Raw genomic sequence first — 18,276 nt, 5'->3', positions numbered from 1 at the left:
CAGACTTCTCCCATTCTGGGGAGCAAACTGATCCTGACCCAAAGTACTGGAGAAGGTCAATGCATACTGTACCCAAGTAAAAGAGGACAATCAATATGGAGGAAAAATGGCAGGCGCAAAAGAGAGAGTTAAGCAAGTACGCTAAGTGTAAACAAAGAAAAGTGACATCCCAGCCTGCTTTTTAAGATTGCCATGTTTCTGTGAGGTTTTCAACACAATATGCCAAGTGATAACATACCTAAAGCAGCACTGAATATATAGGCGTTTTTCACTATTCTTGTCAAATACAAGTACAATCAAGCAGTAAACGCATGCCATAGACAAACTAAACAGAAAGCAAATAAAGAATGAAGGATGCAAAAGGACAGCCATTTTAGGGATTTAACTGTGCAGATGAAAAACTATTATAGGCAGCACATTTGGTATACAGTACTTACCAACAGTTTGTTCCTCAGACAACACTGTGATAGTGACTTTGTCAGTGCTCTGCTGCCCGCCAGTGTCTGTGATGGTGAGCTCAAAGACATACTGCCCTTCTTGAAGATTAGACACCTCTAGGAAGTATGGTTCTTTCCTCTGTATAATGGAAATATATAAAAGATAAGAAACTTGGAATATTGATGGGACACATCAAAGCATGCAAAGAAAACCCTAAGAAAAATCACAACCTATACAGTGACATGCAGAAGGAGACTGAATTTAAAATGTTCTCACTATTATGTTGGAGCATGCAAATTACTTAATGAATTACTTAATTGAAGACAACTACTAGATTGTACAGAGATTCAAATAACAATCTAAGGTATGATGTATAACACATGACAAAACCGATACAATACATACACCGTACCATACACAACAGCCAATCCATTAGCTCAGTGTGTCTCATGCCACATTATTATAAATTCATTCAGAGTTATGCAAAGCTCATTGACCTATTGAGGTCAGGGCTCTGTTTTTTACAGATACAGGAGCTCAACAGTTCTCAGAGCATATTTAACAGTTAAAAGAACACATATCCCTTTAGCATGCTTAGATAATAGCAGTAGTACTGTTAAGATGGACTTCTAAAATCAACCCAGGTGGGCAGATTTTTAGGAGGCCACCCTAGTTATGGTGAACAGGGAGACTTGGACTTTAACCAAAATCCAATCAAGGTAGTGTGAAGAGCAGTCAAGGCTTAGTCTCAGGCGAGTGTGAGCGTGGTCAGGTGCCCCAAGGAGTTCACACAGAATAACACACAATAATTCAGCTTAGATAGTGAGTTAAACAAATGCAGTTATTTATGTAGGCCTTTAAGCACACACAAAGAAATGAAACTAGAAGGTAGTAATGTAACACAAAACCATACAACACAAGTATATACATTCACCAGTAGGGTCACCTACAGCACGTTACTGATTAACTAACCAGGAAAGTACTAGGATGTAGGGAAAATGATTAGAAACAGTCACAAGTTCAATTCCATTTGCTTAAGAAGGCCGGCCCTAAGATGTATAGGGCCTAGTGCCCAAAAGTCAGGGGGTGGGGGGGGGGGTTAACAGGTACAGGTATGCTTACGTATCCCCCCGACTGCTATTTTCTCAGGGGTCACAATGGATCGCCTGGGGGAAGAGGGAGGTTGGGGAGGGGTAGGGTGCATCGGTTGCTAGGAACATGGTCTTCAGTCCTTTCTTCGGGTGAGGGGTTGCAGGTTTGAGTGCTTCTTCCGGTCGGTGACAACTGCAAGATGCAAGCCCAGGTAACGAATAAATGTAGACTTTCACAATGCAGACTTCATCAGGACACTTCACGGGATGGAGGAAGGTGTGTTCCAGCAACGATCACAGTTTGCAGGCGTCCGTCCAGTCTCAGTAAACTAACAAAGCTACAGGCCAGGTTCCCTTAATGCTAGGAATCTGGAATTCTGCGTGAAGGCAATTTATGGCACAAGCTGGCGACCACCATTGTTTCAGGCTTGTACGCAGAGCGACAATTCTGGTGAGGTGCTGGCCAGTCCACCCGGCAGTTGAGGGACACTTCTGAAGTCTCTTGGGGGCTGAACATCGAGAAGATGTCAAGACTAATTGGTTCCACCAGTCCAAGGGTCGAAGCAACACAAGGGACTTCTGAGATCAGGCAGGAGCAGGGCCTCACTGGACCAATCACTGGAGATGATGCTGGTCCACTCAAAAGTCGTCCTCTAGCTGCTCTTCTTCAAAGGATTCTTGGCTCCAATGTGGATCTGAAAATGGCTGTAGGAGGAGTCTGCTTATTCAAAACCGGAGCTGAAGGAAAGTCCAACAATGCAAAGGATCTGCACCATTCACACAGCCAGTAGTTGTCCAACCAGGGACAACTACTGTTTTCACATCAGCCCAGCAGAATTCTTTCTGGCACCAAGGATGTGGACTGGGATTAGATAGCCCAAGCCTCCTTCCTGTGGTGCGCGTGTGTACACACACGTGTACACACACACACACACACACACACACACACACACACACCAGCAAGTGCATGACCTTGTATGGTATTTCCTGACCTAAGGCAGGAAAAAAATGCCAAGCTACAATATGGCCAAAGAGCATGCGAAAATGTCATGACCAAGCCATTTTAGGGCACTAACCACGTTTAGTAGCAATTTGTGGTAAAAGTGAATATGCACAAGAAAAATAAAGCAAAAGCGGTACAAATGTAACTGCTGTCACCAGCTTGTCTTTAGGCACATATAAACAGTAACCAAAAATCCCAAATATTAAAACATAAGGAGATTCTAAAGTAAACCCATTGCACTGTACTGCAAGGTGATGTGTGCAATGTAAAAATACAATAATTCAAAAGGAGAAACAAAGTTGGTCAGTACTGACTAGTCAGTTTCCCCATAACAAGTGAGCAAAAGGGAAGTGAAGCTGAAGGCTTTTTTTTTTTCTTTTTACTTCCCTCCAAAAAGTCAGGTCACGATGAAAAAAAGCAAAAAGAATGGGGCTCCATATAAAACTATGGCGAGAATGCTGCAAAAAGACAATCTTTCCTAACAATTACCTCTGCCATTTTACACTCATTTCATCTCTTTTTTTTTTTTTTACAGTAAAACAAACGTCCACCCTGTAGTAAGCTGCAGAACTTACTGCAAAAAGCATAAAATAGCTGATCGTGGAGGGGGAACAAAACACGCATGCGGCATGAAATGCATGCCTGGAGAGTAATAATTGAGACTGGACGACTTTGCATTGTAAGGTGCAATAGCTTAGGCGCGAATAGCCAGAGCCTCAACCAAGAACACGGATTGCACTCACCACCATCTCTACAGAGGGATTACCAAGGATCAGTTCCCATTCATAACTGACAATCCCTTCCTTATCCCAGCTTTCACTGCCACTTAGTGTAACAGATTCCAAGGGCTGCACCTTCATGTCCATGCCGGCTCGCGCTATAGGAACGTGATCTCCTAAAGAAAAACAAAAAAAAATGGTTTTCAACAGTTATTAGGCTAAAGAAAGATCAAGAGGTTTTAAAGGTAGAGCTGCTGTTACCCACATTGAAATGTACTACCCTGCTAAAGGAACAAATATATATTAAACTTGGCAGCAAACAAATGTCGTTGAGATGTGCGGCATGCGTGTAAAAATTCCTTTCAATTGAAAGTCCACGAGTCCAAAAGATTCATTAAAATATTTGAAGCTTTATTCAGAGAAATTCATTGTTCTCATAAAATCTTTCATCTTGCCCAAAATAATAAAAGCCAGCAGAGTGCAAGCAACTGACGCATTTCGCCACATTGACGTGGCTTTTTCACATTCACTCCCCCTTACACTGTTCAACCTTAAGAACACTGAATGAGTGCAAACTAGTAAGGAGTGAAAAGAGGACTATTACCCTTCTGGATTGTATCGGCAATTTCGCATTGGGCTATTGAATCCACTGATGTTACAGAGTCTCGGACTCTCTGGTATAGAATGCAAAGTGCCTGACAGTGACATTTAAATTGCATGCATCTAAGTCAATCTTCCCAATACGAAATCCGTTCTGCGCCATTTGCTCCAATTCGATTCTTGCCTGAAATTCATTATTCCAAAAGTGTTTAAGGACATTTCAACGTACTGCTTAGTGTGAGGATATATTCCTGAAGCGTGGCATTTACACAAAATGTATCATTACGCTTTTACTTTTTATTGATGTTTTGGTTACAATTAAGAGCTGCTGTATTCAACAATCGAGTCATAGTGAGACAAAAGGGGAGCAAAATCAAACAAACATACGTAAAACCAAATTGTCCAACTTAACAGCGTGGAGGCCAGCATCTCAAACCTGGGGGGTCAGCTTCAGTACGTTAGAGATCTCGGAGGAGGGCAGCTGCTGTGGTCGGTCCTTGGGCTGTGGCTAAGGTTGGATCCGAGCAGATGATTGGGTCGTTCCTGGGGCACTTAAATGGTGAGGTGGGCGTAGGTGACCCCAGCAGGTTGGGGGGAGTCTCCTTAATTGTATTTGGCCATCAGCCGAGGGCTGGCGGTTGTCGTGCTACTCCAGGGATGTGTTGGGGGTGTGGGTGGGAGGTGTGGTGTGGGTATGTACGTGTGTTCGCATGAGAAAGGTGCAAACTTTTGATGGTTTGGACCTTTCTCATGCAAACTTCCCGACCGCAGCAAAATCAGCCGCCGTCGGATCGCGTAGATCCGAAAAACGTAGTCCTATTCCCAGCACAGACAGCGGATATTTTTTCTGTGACTGCTATGTCCCAAGACTTACACCACCACATGGAGACTTCTGAACCTTCTGGGAATTTCCAGTGTGTCACTATTGACATTTTTGCAGCAGTCAGTAGGTGAGAGCACAAATCTGCCAACCGGCCGGTCATTTGGAATTGGTCGTCTCCTGAATCCCCCCCATAGGACGATTCCTGGGTTCCATGGGATCGTTAGGCCTGTGATAAATTTTATCTGCTTCAGGACCTCTTCCAAGACTTCACTGCTTTCGGGCAAGTCCGCAGCAAGTGATATAGTGTGCCGGTGTCAGTACAACCTCTCCAGCACTGTGACAGGATGGCCGGGTTCCTTTTATTGAGGGTCTCCGGTGTTAGGTACCATCTGAAACAGACCTTGATTGCCCCCTCTTTATTGGTGGCGCATTTTGAACTTTTCTGGGTCCGTGTCCAGATGCGGCTCTGTGCTGCTCCGTCCAGCGTTCTGCCTATGTCCCCCTCCCATCTCTGCATGCAAGCTTCCTTCTTGTCGGGGTCCCCTCTGCCCAGGAGCCTGTATAGGGCCGAGATTTTACCCGTGGGTGTGAGCGAGGTCAGAGTACGCTCAAGCGCCGTCAACTCCCTTCCTCCGTGCATTTTTATTGTGTCATGGGACAGCCAGTGTCGTAGCTGGGCGTATCAGAATCTCTCCCCCCTCCGGCACCTGAAACTTCGCTTTACATTCCTCGAACGTGAGCAGTGTGCCATTGGTGTAGAAGTCTACAATGTGTCGCATTCCTCTGGTTTTCCATTTGTCCAAGTTGTTCGGTGCGATCGCTGGTGTGAAGTCAGGGTTCTTCCAGATTGGGGATAAAGGGACCCAGTGTGGACCTGCAGTTCCATCTCCGGGCCGCTTTCTTCCAACTTCCCACTGTGCTCCTGGTTGCTGTGAGGGGTTTGACATCTTGAGAGTTTCTGGTACCAGCGACGTGGGGCAGTGCTTCCAGAGGGATACGCCTCCAGTCTTCTTCCAGTTTCAGCCAGCATGGGTGGTCACTACCTCTAGTCCAGGTGAAGGCCGGGGTGAGCTGGGCCGCCAGGCAATAACTTTCGACATCCGGGACCCCCAGGTTGCCAATTCTTGGGCTTCGGAGCATCACCTTCCAGGCTATTCTTGGTCCCCCCCAGACAAATTTTGATATATGCGCCTGCAGTTTCTGTAGCTCTTTCTTGGCGACAGTGACCAGGAGGGCCTGGCAGTAGTAAAGCCGTCTCGGCACCAGGTACATTTTTACTGCCGTGATTCTCCCCGTCCAAGACACTTCCTGTTTTTGCCAGCGGGACATGTCCGCCTGTAGCTCTTTGAACAGTGGCGTGAAGTTCAGTTTGTACGCTCGCTCTGGTTTGCTCAGGATTTGGACTCTCAGGTAGCTAATGGACGACTTTGCCCAGGGGATGGGGAACTTGGCTGCCAAGGAAGACACAAGGACTCTAGGGGCGTGGATTCCCAGGGCTGTAGATTTAGCCAGGTTGACGCTAAATCCTGACGCTTTCCCAAAGCTGTCTAGTTCTTGCCAGAGAGCGTGCATGGAGGTTTCAGGTTGGGTTAAGGTTAGCAGGACGTCGTCCGCGTAGAGGACTGTTTCATAGGTCTTCCCTTTAACTTTCAGGCCGTGGATCTGTGGGTTATGGTGAATTCTGCAGGCGAATGGCTCCATGGATAGAGCGAATATGAGCGGTGAGAGGGGACAGCCCTGTTGTGTGCCTCTTGTTATCTGGATCCACGGAGACCTGTCACCATTTATTCTCAGTGCCGTAGTAGGGTGCGGGTAGTTTGCTAGAATCCATTTCGAGAATTTTGGGCCAAAGCCAAAGTGTTTCAAGGTCTCCTCGATGTGCCCCCAGTCCAGCATGTCGAACGCTTTGTGGGCGTCGAGTGACAGGATGGCCATGAGCACCCCAGTTCTATTGGCCGATTCGATGATGTTTAGAGTGCGCCGGGTGTTGTCCATCGGGGTGCGGCACGGGATGAACCCTGTCTGGTTCGGATGGATCAGCTCTGGGAGGATTTTCACCAGTCTGTTTGCCAATAACTTGGAGAAAAGCTTGGCATCATTGTTCATCAGTGTGATGGGTCTTTATGATTAGCAGAGTTCTGGATCTTTCCCGGGCTTCAGAATCGGGACTGTCAAAGATTCCTCCATTGAGGGGGGGGGGGGTGACACTGCCGTTCAAGAGTAAGGTGTTGTATAGCGACGCCAGGTGGGGAGCTAATATGTAGGGATACTTTTTGTAGAACTGGGAGGTTAGTCCGTCGGATCCCGGGGCAGTGTTCTTCAGGGTGCAGATGTTCTCGGTTACTTCCTCCGTGGAGACGGGCACTCCAGTGTGTCCACCTGGGGGTGTGGCGGGACTCTGAATGGTGCGCAGGTAGTGGATTTGCACCTCCTTGTCAGTTGGGGCTCCAGACATGATGCCCCTATGGTGTTATGTTATAATCTTCAGCTTATACGCTGCCACACAGCAGGGCTTGCCCTGCCGGTCTCGAAGGATAAGCATGTCGTTCCGGGAGTGGAGCTTTTTGAGCTTGTGTGCTAGCAGCCGGTTGGCCTTGTTGCTGTTCAAGTAATCATTTTGCTTCGTATAAGCTAGGGCGCGGGCCGTCCGGTCTGCCAGGTGCATTTCGAGTGCCGCGTTCGCTTTTTTAAGGTTCCTTCCTGCCATCATCGTTTGGCGTGCTTTAAAGCTTGCTTCATAGGCTGCTACCCCTTCTACAGTTAAAACGTTAGATATGGACTACCACATCGATGTCCCAGAGCATTACAAATCTCAACATTGTGTATTATATTTTAGTAATTAAAATGGATTCAGTACTTGCTATAAAAACGCTGAAGTGCACAGTGACACACACACACCCCCCCCCCCATCATTAATGTCATACCTTTTTGAGTATGATCAGGGCCCGAAGATGGTCTAACTGCTCAGGATCTCAAACTGATAAAAGCTAACCTTTCACGCACCAAATGGGGTAGACACCTTAGCTTCTAAAAAGGAACACAAAGAAACACTAAGAGTTCAGTTGAGATGGGCAGAAGGGACAATACAGCTCTGATGTAGTCTACTTGTGTTGCGCAATCTATGCATCTTTAAACCGTTACAATGTACTCATTTTAGAAGATATGTGGTCGATATGTTTGAACTGCAAAAAGGAAGTGTTTCCAGTAGATTAAACAGCATGTTAAAGAACCCTCCACATTTACCATTGCAATTATAATATTTATAATGCTCTAAAAGCCTCAAAGAGGCACTGAAGTGCAAAATAGCCAATGAGCAATAAGTAGTAGATACATCACACAAAACAATATGATCAGAACCAGACAATCAAGCGTCAGACATGGCAGGAGTCAATGGCAGTCCCAGCCTCCTTCCAGTGGACCGTGTGTGCACACACACGCACTAGCACATGACCTTATATGGGATTTCCTGATCCTGAAAAGGCAGAAAAAAAGCCAAAATACAATATGGCCAAAGAACAAGCAAAATGTTTGTGGCACAGCCATTTTAGGGCACTATCCACGTTTAGTAGCCATGTATGGTAAAAGCTAATGTACACAAAAAAAATGGAAGCAAATGTAACTGCTGCCACCAGCTTGTCTTTGGGCACATAAAAGGTAACCAAAAATCCCAAATATTAAAAGTGGAGGAGATTCAAAAGCATTCCCATTGCACTGCACTGTAAGGTGATGCGTGCAATGTAAAAATACAAGAATGTCACCCTCATTTCACCTTTTCTTTTTACAGTAAAACAAACCGGTTTTGTTGACTAAAAGAGGAACATGAATTATGTAACCTCAACATTAGTAAAACAGAAATAGTATTCCATCTACCTTGATGGACTTCTACTGGTATCACAACCGGTTATATAAAAACCTAATTTTACCACAAATAAGGCCAGGGGTGAGCTTGCGGGTACCTTCCCGTGCTAAATCACAATAAAACACAGTGGACAAGGAACCTGCCACTTCTATTTTTAACACACTTCAGAGTACCAGATTAAACTAGCTATTTCTCACAGAAAACAACTATCCCTATATGTGGTGCATTGTGGTGTACCGCCTATCTAGGAGAGGGACAGTAGGAGAGAGCTATCTCTAGTTATCTACCCTTCTACAAAACACACATAAATCATTCTGAATGCAACTTATCCACTGAGACAGCATAAGCACGTGGAAGAAGAAGTTACTTTCTTACCTGGTAAAGTACTTTCAGTGGGATGTTCCGATGACTTATTCCATATCTATGACAGGTAATCACCACAGCTATGCTGCTTCGGAACATTTTCGGTGTCTGCGTCCTGCGTCGATGACGTCGATACGCCGTCCTCGAGGGCCGATGTCACTGGATGTTATAAGTAGGACGCACGACACCCGTAGCCTCAGTTGTAGTTTTTTCCCAGAACGTGTGGCACTAATCTTCTGCCAGTATGACCACAGAAAGCCTTGTGGAAACTTGAGCTGCAATCGCATAAGAAAATCTGCAGCAGGGCAGGCTTGGAGGGTACGATATGGAATACGTTGTCGGAACATCCCGTCAAAATACCGTTACCAGGTAAGAAAGTAACTTGTTCTTCGAGGGGATTGGTTCCTCCAACGTATTCCATATCTATGACAGACTCCTAATGCAGTACCAACGTATGGAGGAGGGAAAGGAATTTATAATTTAAAAATTTAGAATGCCCAATTAAATTGCAGAATAGAGGACCGCCTTGCCAAAGGCCAGATCCTGCCCATGGATAGAATCTAGGGAGTAGTGTCTTACAAAAGTATGGACCGAAGCCCATGTGGCTGCTTCACAAATGTTACTAATGGGAACACCCACCCCTCTGTAAAGCAGTAGAGGCAGCCACACCCCTACTAGAATAGGAACATAAACCTACCAGAGGGTTCTTACCCGCCAAGCGGTAACATTCAGAAATTGCCAAGATGATCCATCTAGACAAATTCTACTTAGTAACTGCTTGTCCCAAACGCCTTCCAGCGTATCCTATGAGGAGCTGATCGTCCACTCTGACCAGGGACATGCGTGAGATGTAGAAACTTAAAGCTCTCCTAGGATCCAACCTATGGAGCCTCTCCTCTTCCTTACCAGGATGCAGAGGAGGATAGAATGCCGGAAGAATGACCTTCTGGCTTAAATGAAATTCCGACACAACTTTCGGAAGAAAAGAAGGATGAACCCTAAGGACAACCCTGTCCTTATGAAACACTGAAGGGTGACTTAACAGAAAGTGCCTGCAACTCACTCACTCTGCAAGCGGAAGTAACCGCAATTAAAAAGACAGTTTTAAGGGTTAACCGTCTCAAAGGACAAGAATGTAAAGGCTCAAATGGAGCACCCATTAGGAATTTTAGAACCAGGTTCAAATCCAACCGGGCACCTGGAAAGGTGACGGTGGAAACACATTAGTGAGCCCTTTCAGAAACTGAGAAATTAAAGGAATTTTAAAATAAGAACACTCCTCAGACGAGCGCTTAAATATGGACAGCACCGCCAGGTAACCTTTAATGGTACCCACTTGCAGGCCCTCGTGGGCTAAGGAAAGTAAAAAGGACAGAACCACAGGAATGTCACATGAAAAAGGATCCACATGCTGAACCCTGCACCAATTGCAGAATTTTCTCCAACGGCAACAGTACAGGGACTTTGTTGCCGGCCTTCTGGCCGAAAGCAACACCTCCATCATGTCTTCAGGGAGGTCCCAATCCTTATACCTCAGCCTTTCAGAAGCCAAGCGTGAAGGTTGACGGATCTGACCTCTGGATGGTGAACCTGACCCCACTGCCGTGAGAGCAGATTGTCTTGGTAGGGAAGATGGCGTGGAGGGCAGATGGACAAGTCGAGAAGGTCTGGGTACCACGTTCTCCGGGCCCATGCCGCAGCAATGAGGATCATTCGGGAACCGAACCTCCGTAACCTCCGCAGCACTTGCGGAATGACGAGGACTGGAGGGAACGCGTACAGCAGTGGGAAGGACCACTCCACCACGAACGCGTCCCCCAAGGCTTCTCGGTGGAAATTCCCGCGAGCAGAACCTTTCGCACTTCCGGCTGACACTGGCGGCGAAGAGATCCATTTGTGGGGTCCCCCAAAGGGCAAAGATCTCCAGGAGAATCTCCTGAATCAGCTCCCACTCGAGAGAGATCGTGCTCTGCCTGCTCAGAGCATCCGCCATCTCGTTTTCGTCTCCGGCCAGATGAACTGCCGAGATCAAATTTCCTGCTCGACGGCCCAGAACCAGAGCTGAATCACCTCTCTGCACAGAGGAAGTGACCCTTCCCCCTCCCCTTTTTGTTGAGGTAGTGCATGGCCACTGTGTTGCCCATCAGAATCAGGACATTCTTCCCTCACACAGTCGGCAGAAAAGCCTTCAGGGCAAGTCTGATGGCCCTCAGCTCCAACAGATTGATATAGAGTCTGGACTCCGACGGAGACCAACGACCGCTGACTCTCACTCGTTGGCATGAGCTCCCCATCCCGTGAGGGATGCGTCCGTCACGATCGTCACCTCCAGCCAGGGTAGCCAAAATGGAGCCGCCTTTATCAGACTGCCTTTGACGGCCCACCACAGAAGGTCCTGGGAGACCGAGGGCAGTACCTGAACGTGATCCGACATCCTGCCAGAGGACTGTGACCACTGCATCTTGAGAGCCCACTGCAGAGATCTCATCCGCAGCCGTGCCTCTGGCACCAGAAGAATTCAGGATGCCAAGAGGCCGAGCAACCTCAAGAACTCGAACGACAGAGGACTCTGGGCAAGTTGAAACTTGTGCATCATCAGCAGAATGTGATGAGCCCTCACCTGGGGAGGGAAACACTGCCCCAGGGATGTGTCGAGCACTGCTACAATGTACTGGAGCCGCTGTGTTGGCATCAAGTGGGACCTAAGTTGAGGGAGAAGCCCAGCCTGTGAAAGGAGTGGCAGGTGACTGACAGATGATCCAGGACTTGCTCAGGAGAGCGCACCCTGATCAAACAATCGTCCAGGTAGGGGTAGACTTGAATCCCCCCTTTCCCGAGATACGCTGCCACCACCACCACCACCATGAGCTTGGTGAAAACCCTCGGGGCGGAGGTCAATCCGAACGGCAGGACCCGAAACTGAAAGTGCGAGTCGCCAACCACGAACCTCAGGTACTTCTTGTGCTTGGGATGGATCGGCACATGAAACTAAGCGTCTTTGAGGTCGAGACACACCAACCAGTCCTGAAGTTGAAGGGCCTGGAGGACTTGAGAGATAGTAACCATCTTGAACTTGTCCTCCCTGAGGAGCTTGTTCAAACCATGCAAGTCCATGATGGGTCTCAAACCCTTGTCTTTCTTCAGAATAAAAGAAATATGGGGAATACCATCCCTTGTTCCTCTCCGCTAGGGATTTGATTTCCTGCGCCAGGAGCGGATCCGGACTCTTCAAAAAGAGATTCCCTTGTGGATTGTCGTGAGGCCTCTGCCGGAAAGAAAGTCAGTAGCCGTGGGCTATGATCTCCAGAACCCACACATCTGAAGTAATGGCATGCCATTCTACAACATGATGCGCTAGCCTTCCCCAAACCGGCGAACCATGGGACATGGCCTCATGACTGACCTGAAGCGGCTGCGGCAGTGCCTGAGGGCAAAGAGGCAACTGCCCGTGCGCCTTGGCACCTCGAGTACCCTGTTTTCCACCTCTGGTACTCCTACGTTGGCCTCTTTGACTTGCAGCTCCTCTCGATCTACCAAAGCTAGAGTAGTATCAAAAGGAACCCCCCCCTCCATCGTTGTCCCCTAGGACAAATAGGCGGTGGTTGGTGAACTGCAGCGCTCAACGACTTTGCTGCAGCTTTTGAAGTCTGCAACCTCTCAAGGCTCTCGTCAGCTTTGCTGCTAAAAAGATGGTCACCATCAAAGGGCATGTTGAGAAGCCGGGCTTGTACATCGGAGCAAACCCCGACTTCCGCAACCACGCAAACCTGCGCATCACGGTGCTCGCCGCCATGGACCGGCTGACACAGTCTGCCACGCCCAGGCCCGACTGAACGGATTCACACATGGCATCCTTGCCATCCTGTACCAGGGCAAGAAAGCCAACCCGTTCCTCCCCTACGGGAATATGTTCAGCCGCCAATGAAACAATTTCACAGAGTCTGAGTGAAACGTGCTAAGGCGCACACAGAGTTGGCTGCTTTCAAAGCCATACCCCCTGAAGAAAAGACGTTCTTTGCCCAACCGTCAAAACATTTATCGTCCTTATCAGGAGGGATGGTAGGGTATGACGCCTGTTTTGCTGGGGCCGTAGCCGCCTGCACCACCAAACACTCCAGAGTAGGGTGCATGGACAAGTAGCCTGGGTCGCCACTGGGTGGGCGGTTCCTTTTTCGGCAACAATTTACCCACTGCCGGGAAACTCTCCGGAGCAGTCCAAGCCGCCGCCACCCTTCTTTGCAAGGCCATATGGAAAGGTCAGTTGGTGGACCTTGGTCCAAGATATCCGTCAGGTCATCCTGCAGAAAATCTACTGGTGGCGCAGACCACCCCAAGTACTCCGTCACCCTCCTGTACGAAGAGTCAGCATGCGTACCAGGCTCAGGCCTGCCAAACTCAACCTCTGGGGAGGTATCAAGACCACTGGCGTTGTACAAAGACTGACGCAGGTCTTCAATCTGGCTATGACCAGACAATATTTCGTCAGTAACCTTATCCGGAACCAAACCTTCCTCAGACCCTTCCTTCACCTCAGAAATATAATCCAGAGGCTGGAATAAATCCCTGGAGGAGGGCATAGAAAAAGGCTCAAAGACAGGTCTCAACGACTTCTTCAGGGCTTTCCTCAGGGTTTCCACCGATGCACGGGCTACCTTCGATAAAGCATCCTCGAAAGACGTCGACAGAATTGACGCGGACGTCTTCGACACAGGCCTCGAGGGCGGAGCCCCGAGCGTGTCCTTCGACGGCCTCAGCGCCGATGACTTCCTCGGAGGCGGAGCAACGAGAGAGTCCCTGGACAGACACGCCGCCGATGGCGTCGACATTTCTTCGAAGACCTTGCAGGCTCAGACGGTCTCAAGGGCGTCGAGGACCGGGACCTAGAGCGGGCATGACTAGAGCGATCCACCTTGTCCGATTGGGACCTCGAAGGCACCCGATGATCGCGCCAACCACCCGAGCCCGAAGGCGTGCGACCGGTGGCCCTAGTACGTTCCCTGCCGGCTTCTTTTGAAGGCACGGACGGAACAGAGCCCTGCGACTGAAAAATCGCCATCATCTCCGTATGAAATGCATCCCATTCCGCAGGAGTAGAGTGCTTGTTGGGACAAGCAACCCGCTGACGGGCGGAGTCCTCGGACGAGGACAGGGAAGGCGACCGGTGACGGTGCTTCAGCGAGTGCCTCGAAGAGGCAGAGGAATGGCGGGAACCACTCCGGGACCGAGGCCCCCTGGACTTACGCCGATGACGCCGAGAGTCGCCTCTCGAATCGTCGGTCGAAAGCCCAGCGGACGTCAACTTTCGGGGCTTGGAAACCCTACCGACAGAAAGCTGCTTCCGCTCCTGCAAGGCCTTCAATGTTAACAACTGGTAATCGTCAAAATCATCCGTGGCGTGGTCCTCACCGAGGCATCAGAGGCAGGTGTTGTGCGGGTCCGTAAGCAACATCTTGGAACCGCAGTCCCGACATTTCTTGAAACCCGGCCGCGGGGTAGAAGACGAAGACATGATATCTTCACAAACGAACAAGGTTCGAAGAACCGATAGAATAGAACTCAGAAGAACCGAAGCGCGCCGAGATCTCCGAAGCGAACACGTTCCTGGAAAAAACGGAATTGAGGCTATGGGCGTCGTGCGTCCTACTTATAACATCCGGTGATGTCGGCTCAACGGAGGACCTCGAAGACAGCGTATCAACGTCATCGACGCAGACGCTGAAAATTGTTCCGAAGCAGCACAGCTGTGGTGATTACCTGTCATAGATATGGAATATGTCGGAGGAACCAATCCCCTCGAAACAGCTACTCTGTTTATCTGCTATGTCCGTCAATTGAAGGCATGTAACAGGCGTTTCCTAGGAGACTTGCCAGCAGCCTCTACTTTCGATAATAATCTGGCTACCAGTAACATTGATTAGATTTTGGTAAATCTCGAGGCCTGGAGCCTTGTTAAAGCATTCTCAGTGCATAAGAGGCCAGAGATGGACTACCATCCGTTAAGCCTGGAGACGAGTGAACATCTATGGACCACCGAAGTCGGCAGGTCAAATTGCCCCAGGGAGGCAGCAGTCCATCTGGAAATTGCAGGGCAGGCTAGGAGGAACTTAAGGTTGGTTAAGGTGATCTCGAGGCAGTGTTAGCATCTGCCTACAAGGATTTCATTACCGTTGGGAGGATTTTGCAAGGGTGGTTCCTAAGGATGAAGCTCAGTTAATTTCCCTACATGAGAAAGTGATGAGCTCGTAGGCCAGTGCTTCTCTAAGGCATGGAAAGTGGTGCGTCGACTCACTGAGAAAGCCACCCTGTGGTACGATTAGGAATGCAAGCCGTCCAAGGGTCGGTTGGTAGTGGCAGCCAAGCAGGTACTTTCTAGGAGGGGGCACTGAGTTGAGACTGGCCAGGATGGAGTATTGTAGATTACTGAAAGAAAAGACGAGGGGTTGGTATGAGCGCATCTGGGAATCAATATTGGAAGCCATAGGAAGAGGGGATACAAAGAGTTTTGGGGCATTGATGGGGCAGGCCGGGATCTGGTGCCAAGATTCTTCAGGGTTGTATACCCGAGCAGACCTGGGTTGACCACTACAGCAGTTTGTACCGGGTAGAGGAGTCACCATGTGAAGGGGTTAACTGTACTGGATTTTCGGGAAGGAAATGAAGGGGAAGATAGTTTTGTCCCGCTGCCATTCTCTAGCGAAGAGGTTAGGAAGGTGCTCCCACGCCAGCAATTAGGCAAGGCACCAGGCCTGGATCCTGTCTCTATCGATTTCTATAGGAACAAACTCACTGTCTGGGTCCCTTATTTGACTAAACCTTTTAACTCAATTTTAAGCCAAGATCTGCTAACAGGGTCCTGGACAAGTGCTGAACTGGTCCCAATCCATAAGAACGGTTCCTGCGATGATCCAGCCAATTTTAGACCGATCTCTTAACTGGATGCTGGAGGAAAAACGTTTGCCTGGGCACTCTAATTTGGTTGAATAGGAAAGTAATAATAGGATCATTCACCATCGACAGGCTGGCTTTCATGAAGGGCTGTGCACAACTGAACAAAGCCTTCGGCTACCGTTAGTGTCTACACAGGGTTCGTAGATTGTACACACTGCTTTTGACAATGTTCCCAGACAACAGTTTTGGGAGGTCTTAATGAGCTATGGCTCCCCGGGTGCACTTCTGTCAGCTATTCAGGGCCTATATTCAGCCAATACTGCAGTGGTGAGGTGGGGAACCGATGGGAGCACCTCGAGCAGTATTGGCATTAAGAAGGGCGTCCAACAAGGTTGCGTATTGGCACCAATCTTGTTCTGTCTGTTCATCAATGGTGTCATAGGGGAACTTCTGGGTCACCGTACCGATGCCCCAGCTTTGGCTGACGAGAAGATGCCTATCCTGCTGTTCGCAGATGACGCGGTTCTCCCATCACTAACACCGTCTGGCATCCGTAAGCAGCTGGAGACCTTTGTCACTTTTTGAAGGCAGAATGGGTTATTGCTTAATATCAGAAAAACTATGTTTACAGTCTTCAACACAGCTAGCAGGAGGAAGAAGGGCATCAGGTTGGCATTGGACAAAGGGAAAAAAATCAAGCAGGTAGCCAGCTACGATTACCTGAGGGTGAAAGTCATGGAGTTGTGCAGGTGGTCAATGCATTTGGAGAAGGCGAAAATAACCCTGGCGTGGGATAGCGGGGCTCTTGCCAGATTTACTAGTGAACACAGCAATGGGGTTTATAGAGTATCGGCAAGGCAGGCTGCAGTGTACAGTGCTGTGGGGCCAGATTAATCCACACCCTGTAGGAGTGGTGGAGAATACATTTTTCAAAAATATACTTGGGCTCACAGTTAGTGCGCCAAATACCGCAGTACTCTTAGAAACACGTATGCAAAGGATTGTCACAATTTTGCAAGCTGCGACCAGTACTTTATTGGGTCTGTTTGTGGACCAACAGAAATCTTTTGGCATTCATTGAGGCACTGCTAGATGTCCTACCCCAACAAGTGGGCGGCTCGTTGAAATGGTTTATGCAGGGCAAGAACTTGCATGGGGACCTGGGGCTCGAGGAATACTGGCGTAACCCACATGCACAAACTTCTGGCTCCAGTGCAAAGGTGAAGAGTGCTGCTCTGGTTAAGGTTGAGTGTGACAATTGAATTCCCAGGCTTCTGTAACCTTAGCTCATTATGTTGCCATTAAAAATCAGGTCAGCTGTAAGGAATATTTAGATTATAGTCCCACTAAATTTGAAAGAGCTTTGTACACAAAATGTTGTTTGGGGATTTTACCTACCACTGACCTGTTGCATGAGTGGGATAAGGATATTTATCCCATGTGTTTATTGTGGAAAGATCCCAAAGAAGATTTGCGCCACCTAATTTTGGTGTGCCCGGCCTCTATGGGTCCAAGGAAACATTTTCTGAAATCGCTATTTTTGAGTCGTGGCTGTAGGACAGTTTCTGAAACTATGACCGTGCCTAAACTCGGCCAATAGTCTTGAAGTTTTTGCAACAAGTAGTTACCTTAAGTGGGTATGGAGGGTTTGTTCAAAGAGGTGGAAGGAGTGGATTAATTTTAACCGGAAGGTAATTTGCAGTTTGAGCATTTTAAGAGGTATTGTTTTTATGTTATTGTATATTTCTGTGCGATTATGTGACGATTCTGGTTTTTACTAAAATTGCTTATTGTATATACAATGTATTTATGAATTGTTGCTTTTATTACTTGTTTTGTTGAAATAAAGCCTATGAATGAACAATAAATCAATCTTTAATTCATTAGTGTCATACTAGACTCATGGCAAAGGAAGAACAATAAAAGTTGCTCACCGTAGTGACTGCCTTACTCCTAGTCCATAGTCATCTTTTCTCCATACTTTTGGGACATTCCGCCCTGTGGGACGGGACCGGAGCACTTTTGAAGCATCAAAAAATATTGTTGTCCTTTTATTTTTAGAATGGGCCACTGCGTGTGGCTGTAGCCCCACGTTCCCGAGCCCCGCCAACACACCGCTCTTCAGTCCTTTTCTATTGCCAAAGTCGAAGGACAAATTAGCGAATAGAGGAAACTTTTTAGAAGGGAAGGAGGGTGGGCGTATGTGGAAAGGGGACTATGGTCTAGGAGTAAGGTAGACAGTATAGTGAGTAACTTTTTTATATAGTCCTACGTCCCGGCCCCTTTCCTCCATACTTTTGGGAGATTCCCAAGCATTGACCTATGAAGAGGGTGGATGGAAATTGTTTACAGATAAAGGTTGGAAAGGAAAGAAAAGGAGAGGAGAGGAGCACCACCTGGTCCTTATGAAAAACCAAGAAGGGACGCTCAGTAGAGACGGCTTGGAGCTCACTTATTCTTCTGGCCGATGTCACAGCTATCGAGAAGGCAAC

At 48.1% G+C, this 18,276-nt stretch overlaps 1 protein-coding gene across 1 annotated transcript in view; it reads right to left on the bottom strand.

Moving 5' to 3' along the window:
* Positions 1–18,276, bottom strand: part of SPINT1 (serine peptidase inhibitor, Kunitz type 1) — a 716,287-nt gene that overhangs the window by 633,785 nt on the left and 64,226 nt on the right. The window contains exons 2-3 of the mRNA XM_069637577.1: positions 3,276–3,427; positions 438–576 (exon numbers count right to left, since the gene is read on the bottom strand). Of these exons, the coding sequence (XP_069493678.1) occupies positions 438–576; positions 3,276–3,427 (291 nt within the window). The remainder of the gene's footprint in view (positions 1–437; positions 577–3,275; positions 3,428–18,276) is intronic.

The sequence above is a fragment of the Ambystoma mexicanum genome, chromosome 14, assembly GCF_040938575.1.
Source record: "Ambystoma mexicanum isolate Mex_15411 chromosome 14, UKY_AmexF1_1, whole genome shotgun sequence".
NCBI classification, from domain to species: domain Eukaryota; kingdom Metazoa; phylum Chordata; class Amphibia; order Caudata; family Ambystomatidae; genus Ambystoma; species Ambystoma mexicanum.
Note: the sequence above shows the minus strand (reverse complement) of the source record. Positions and strands in the feature narration are given on the sequence as shown.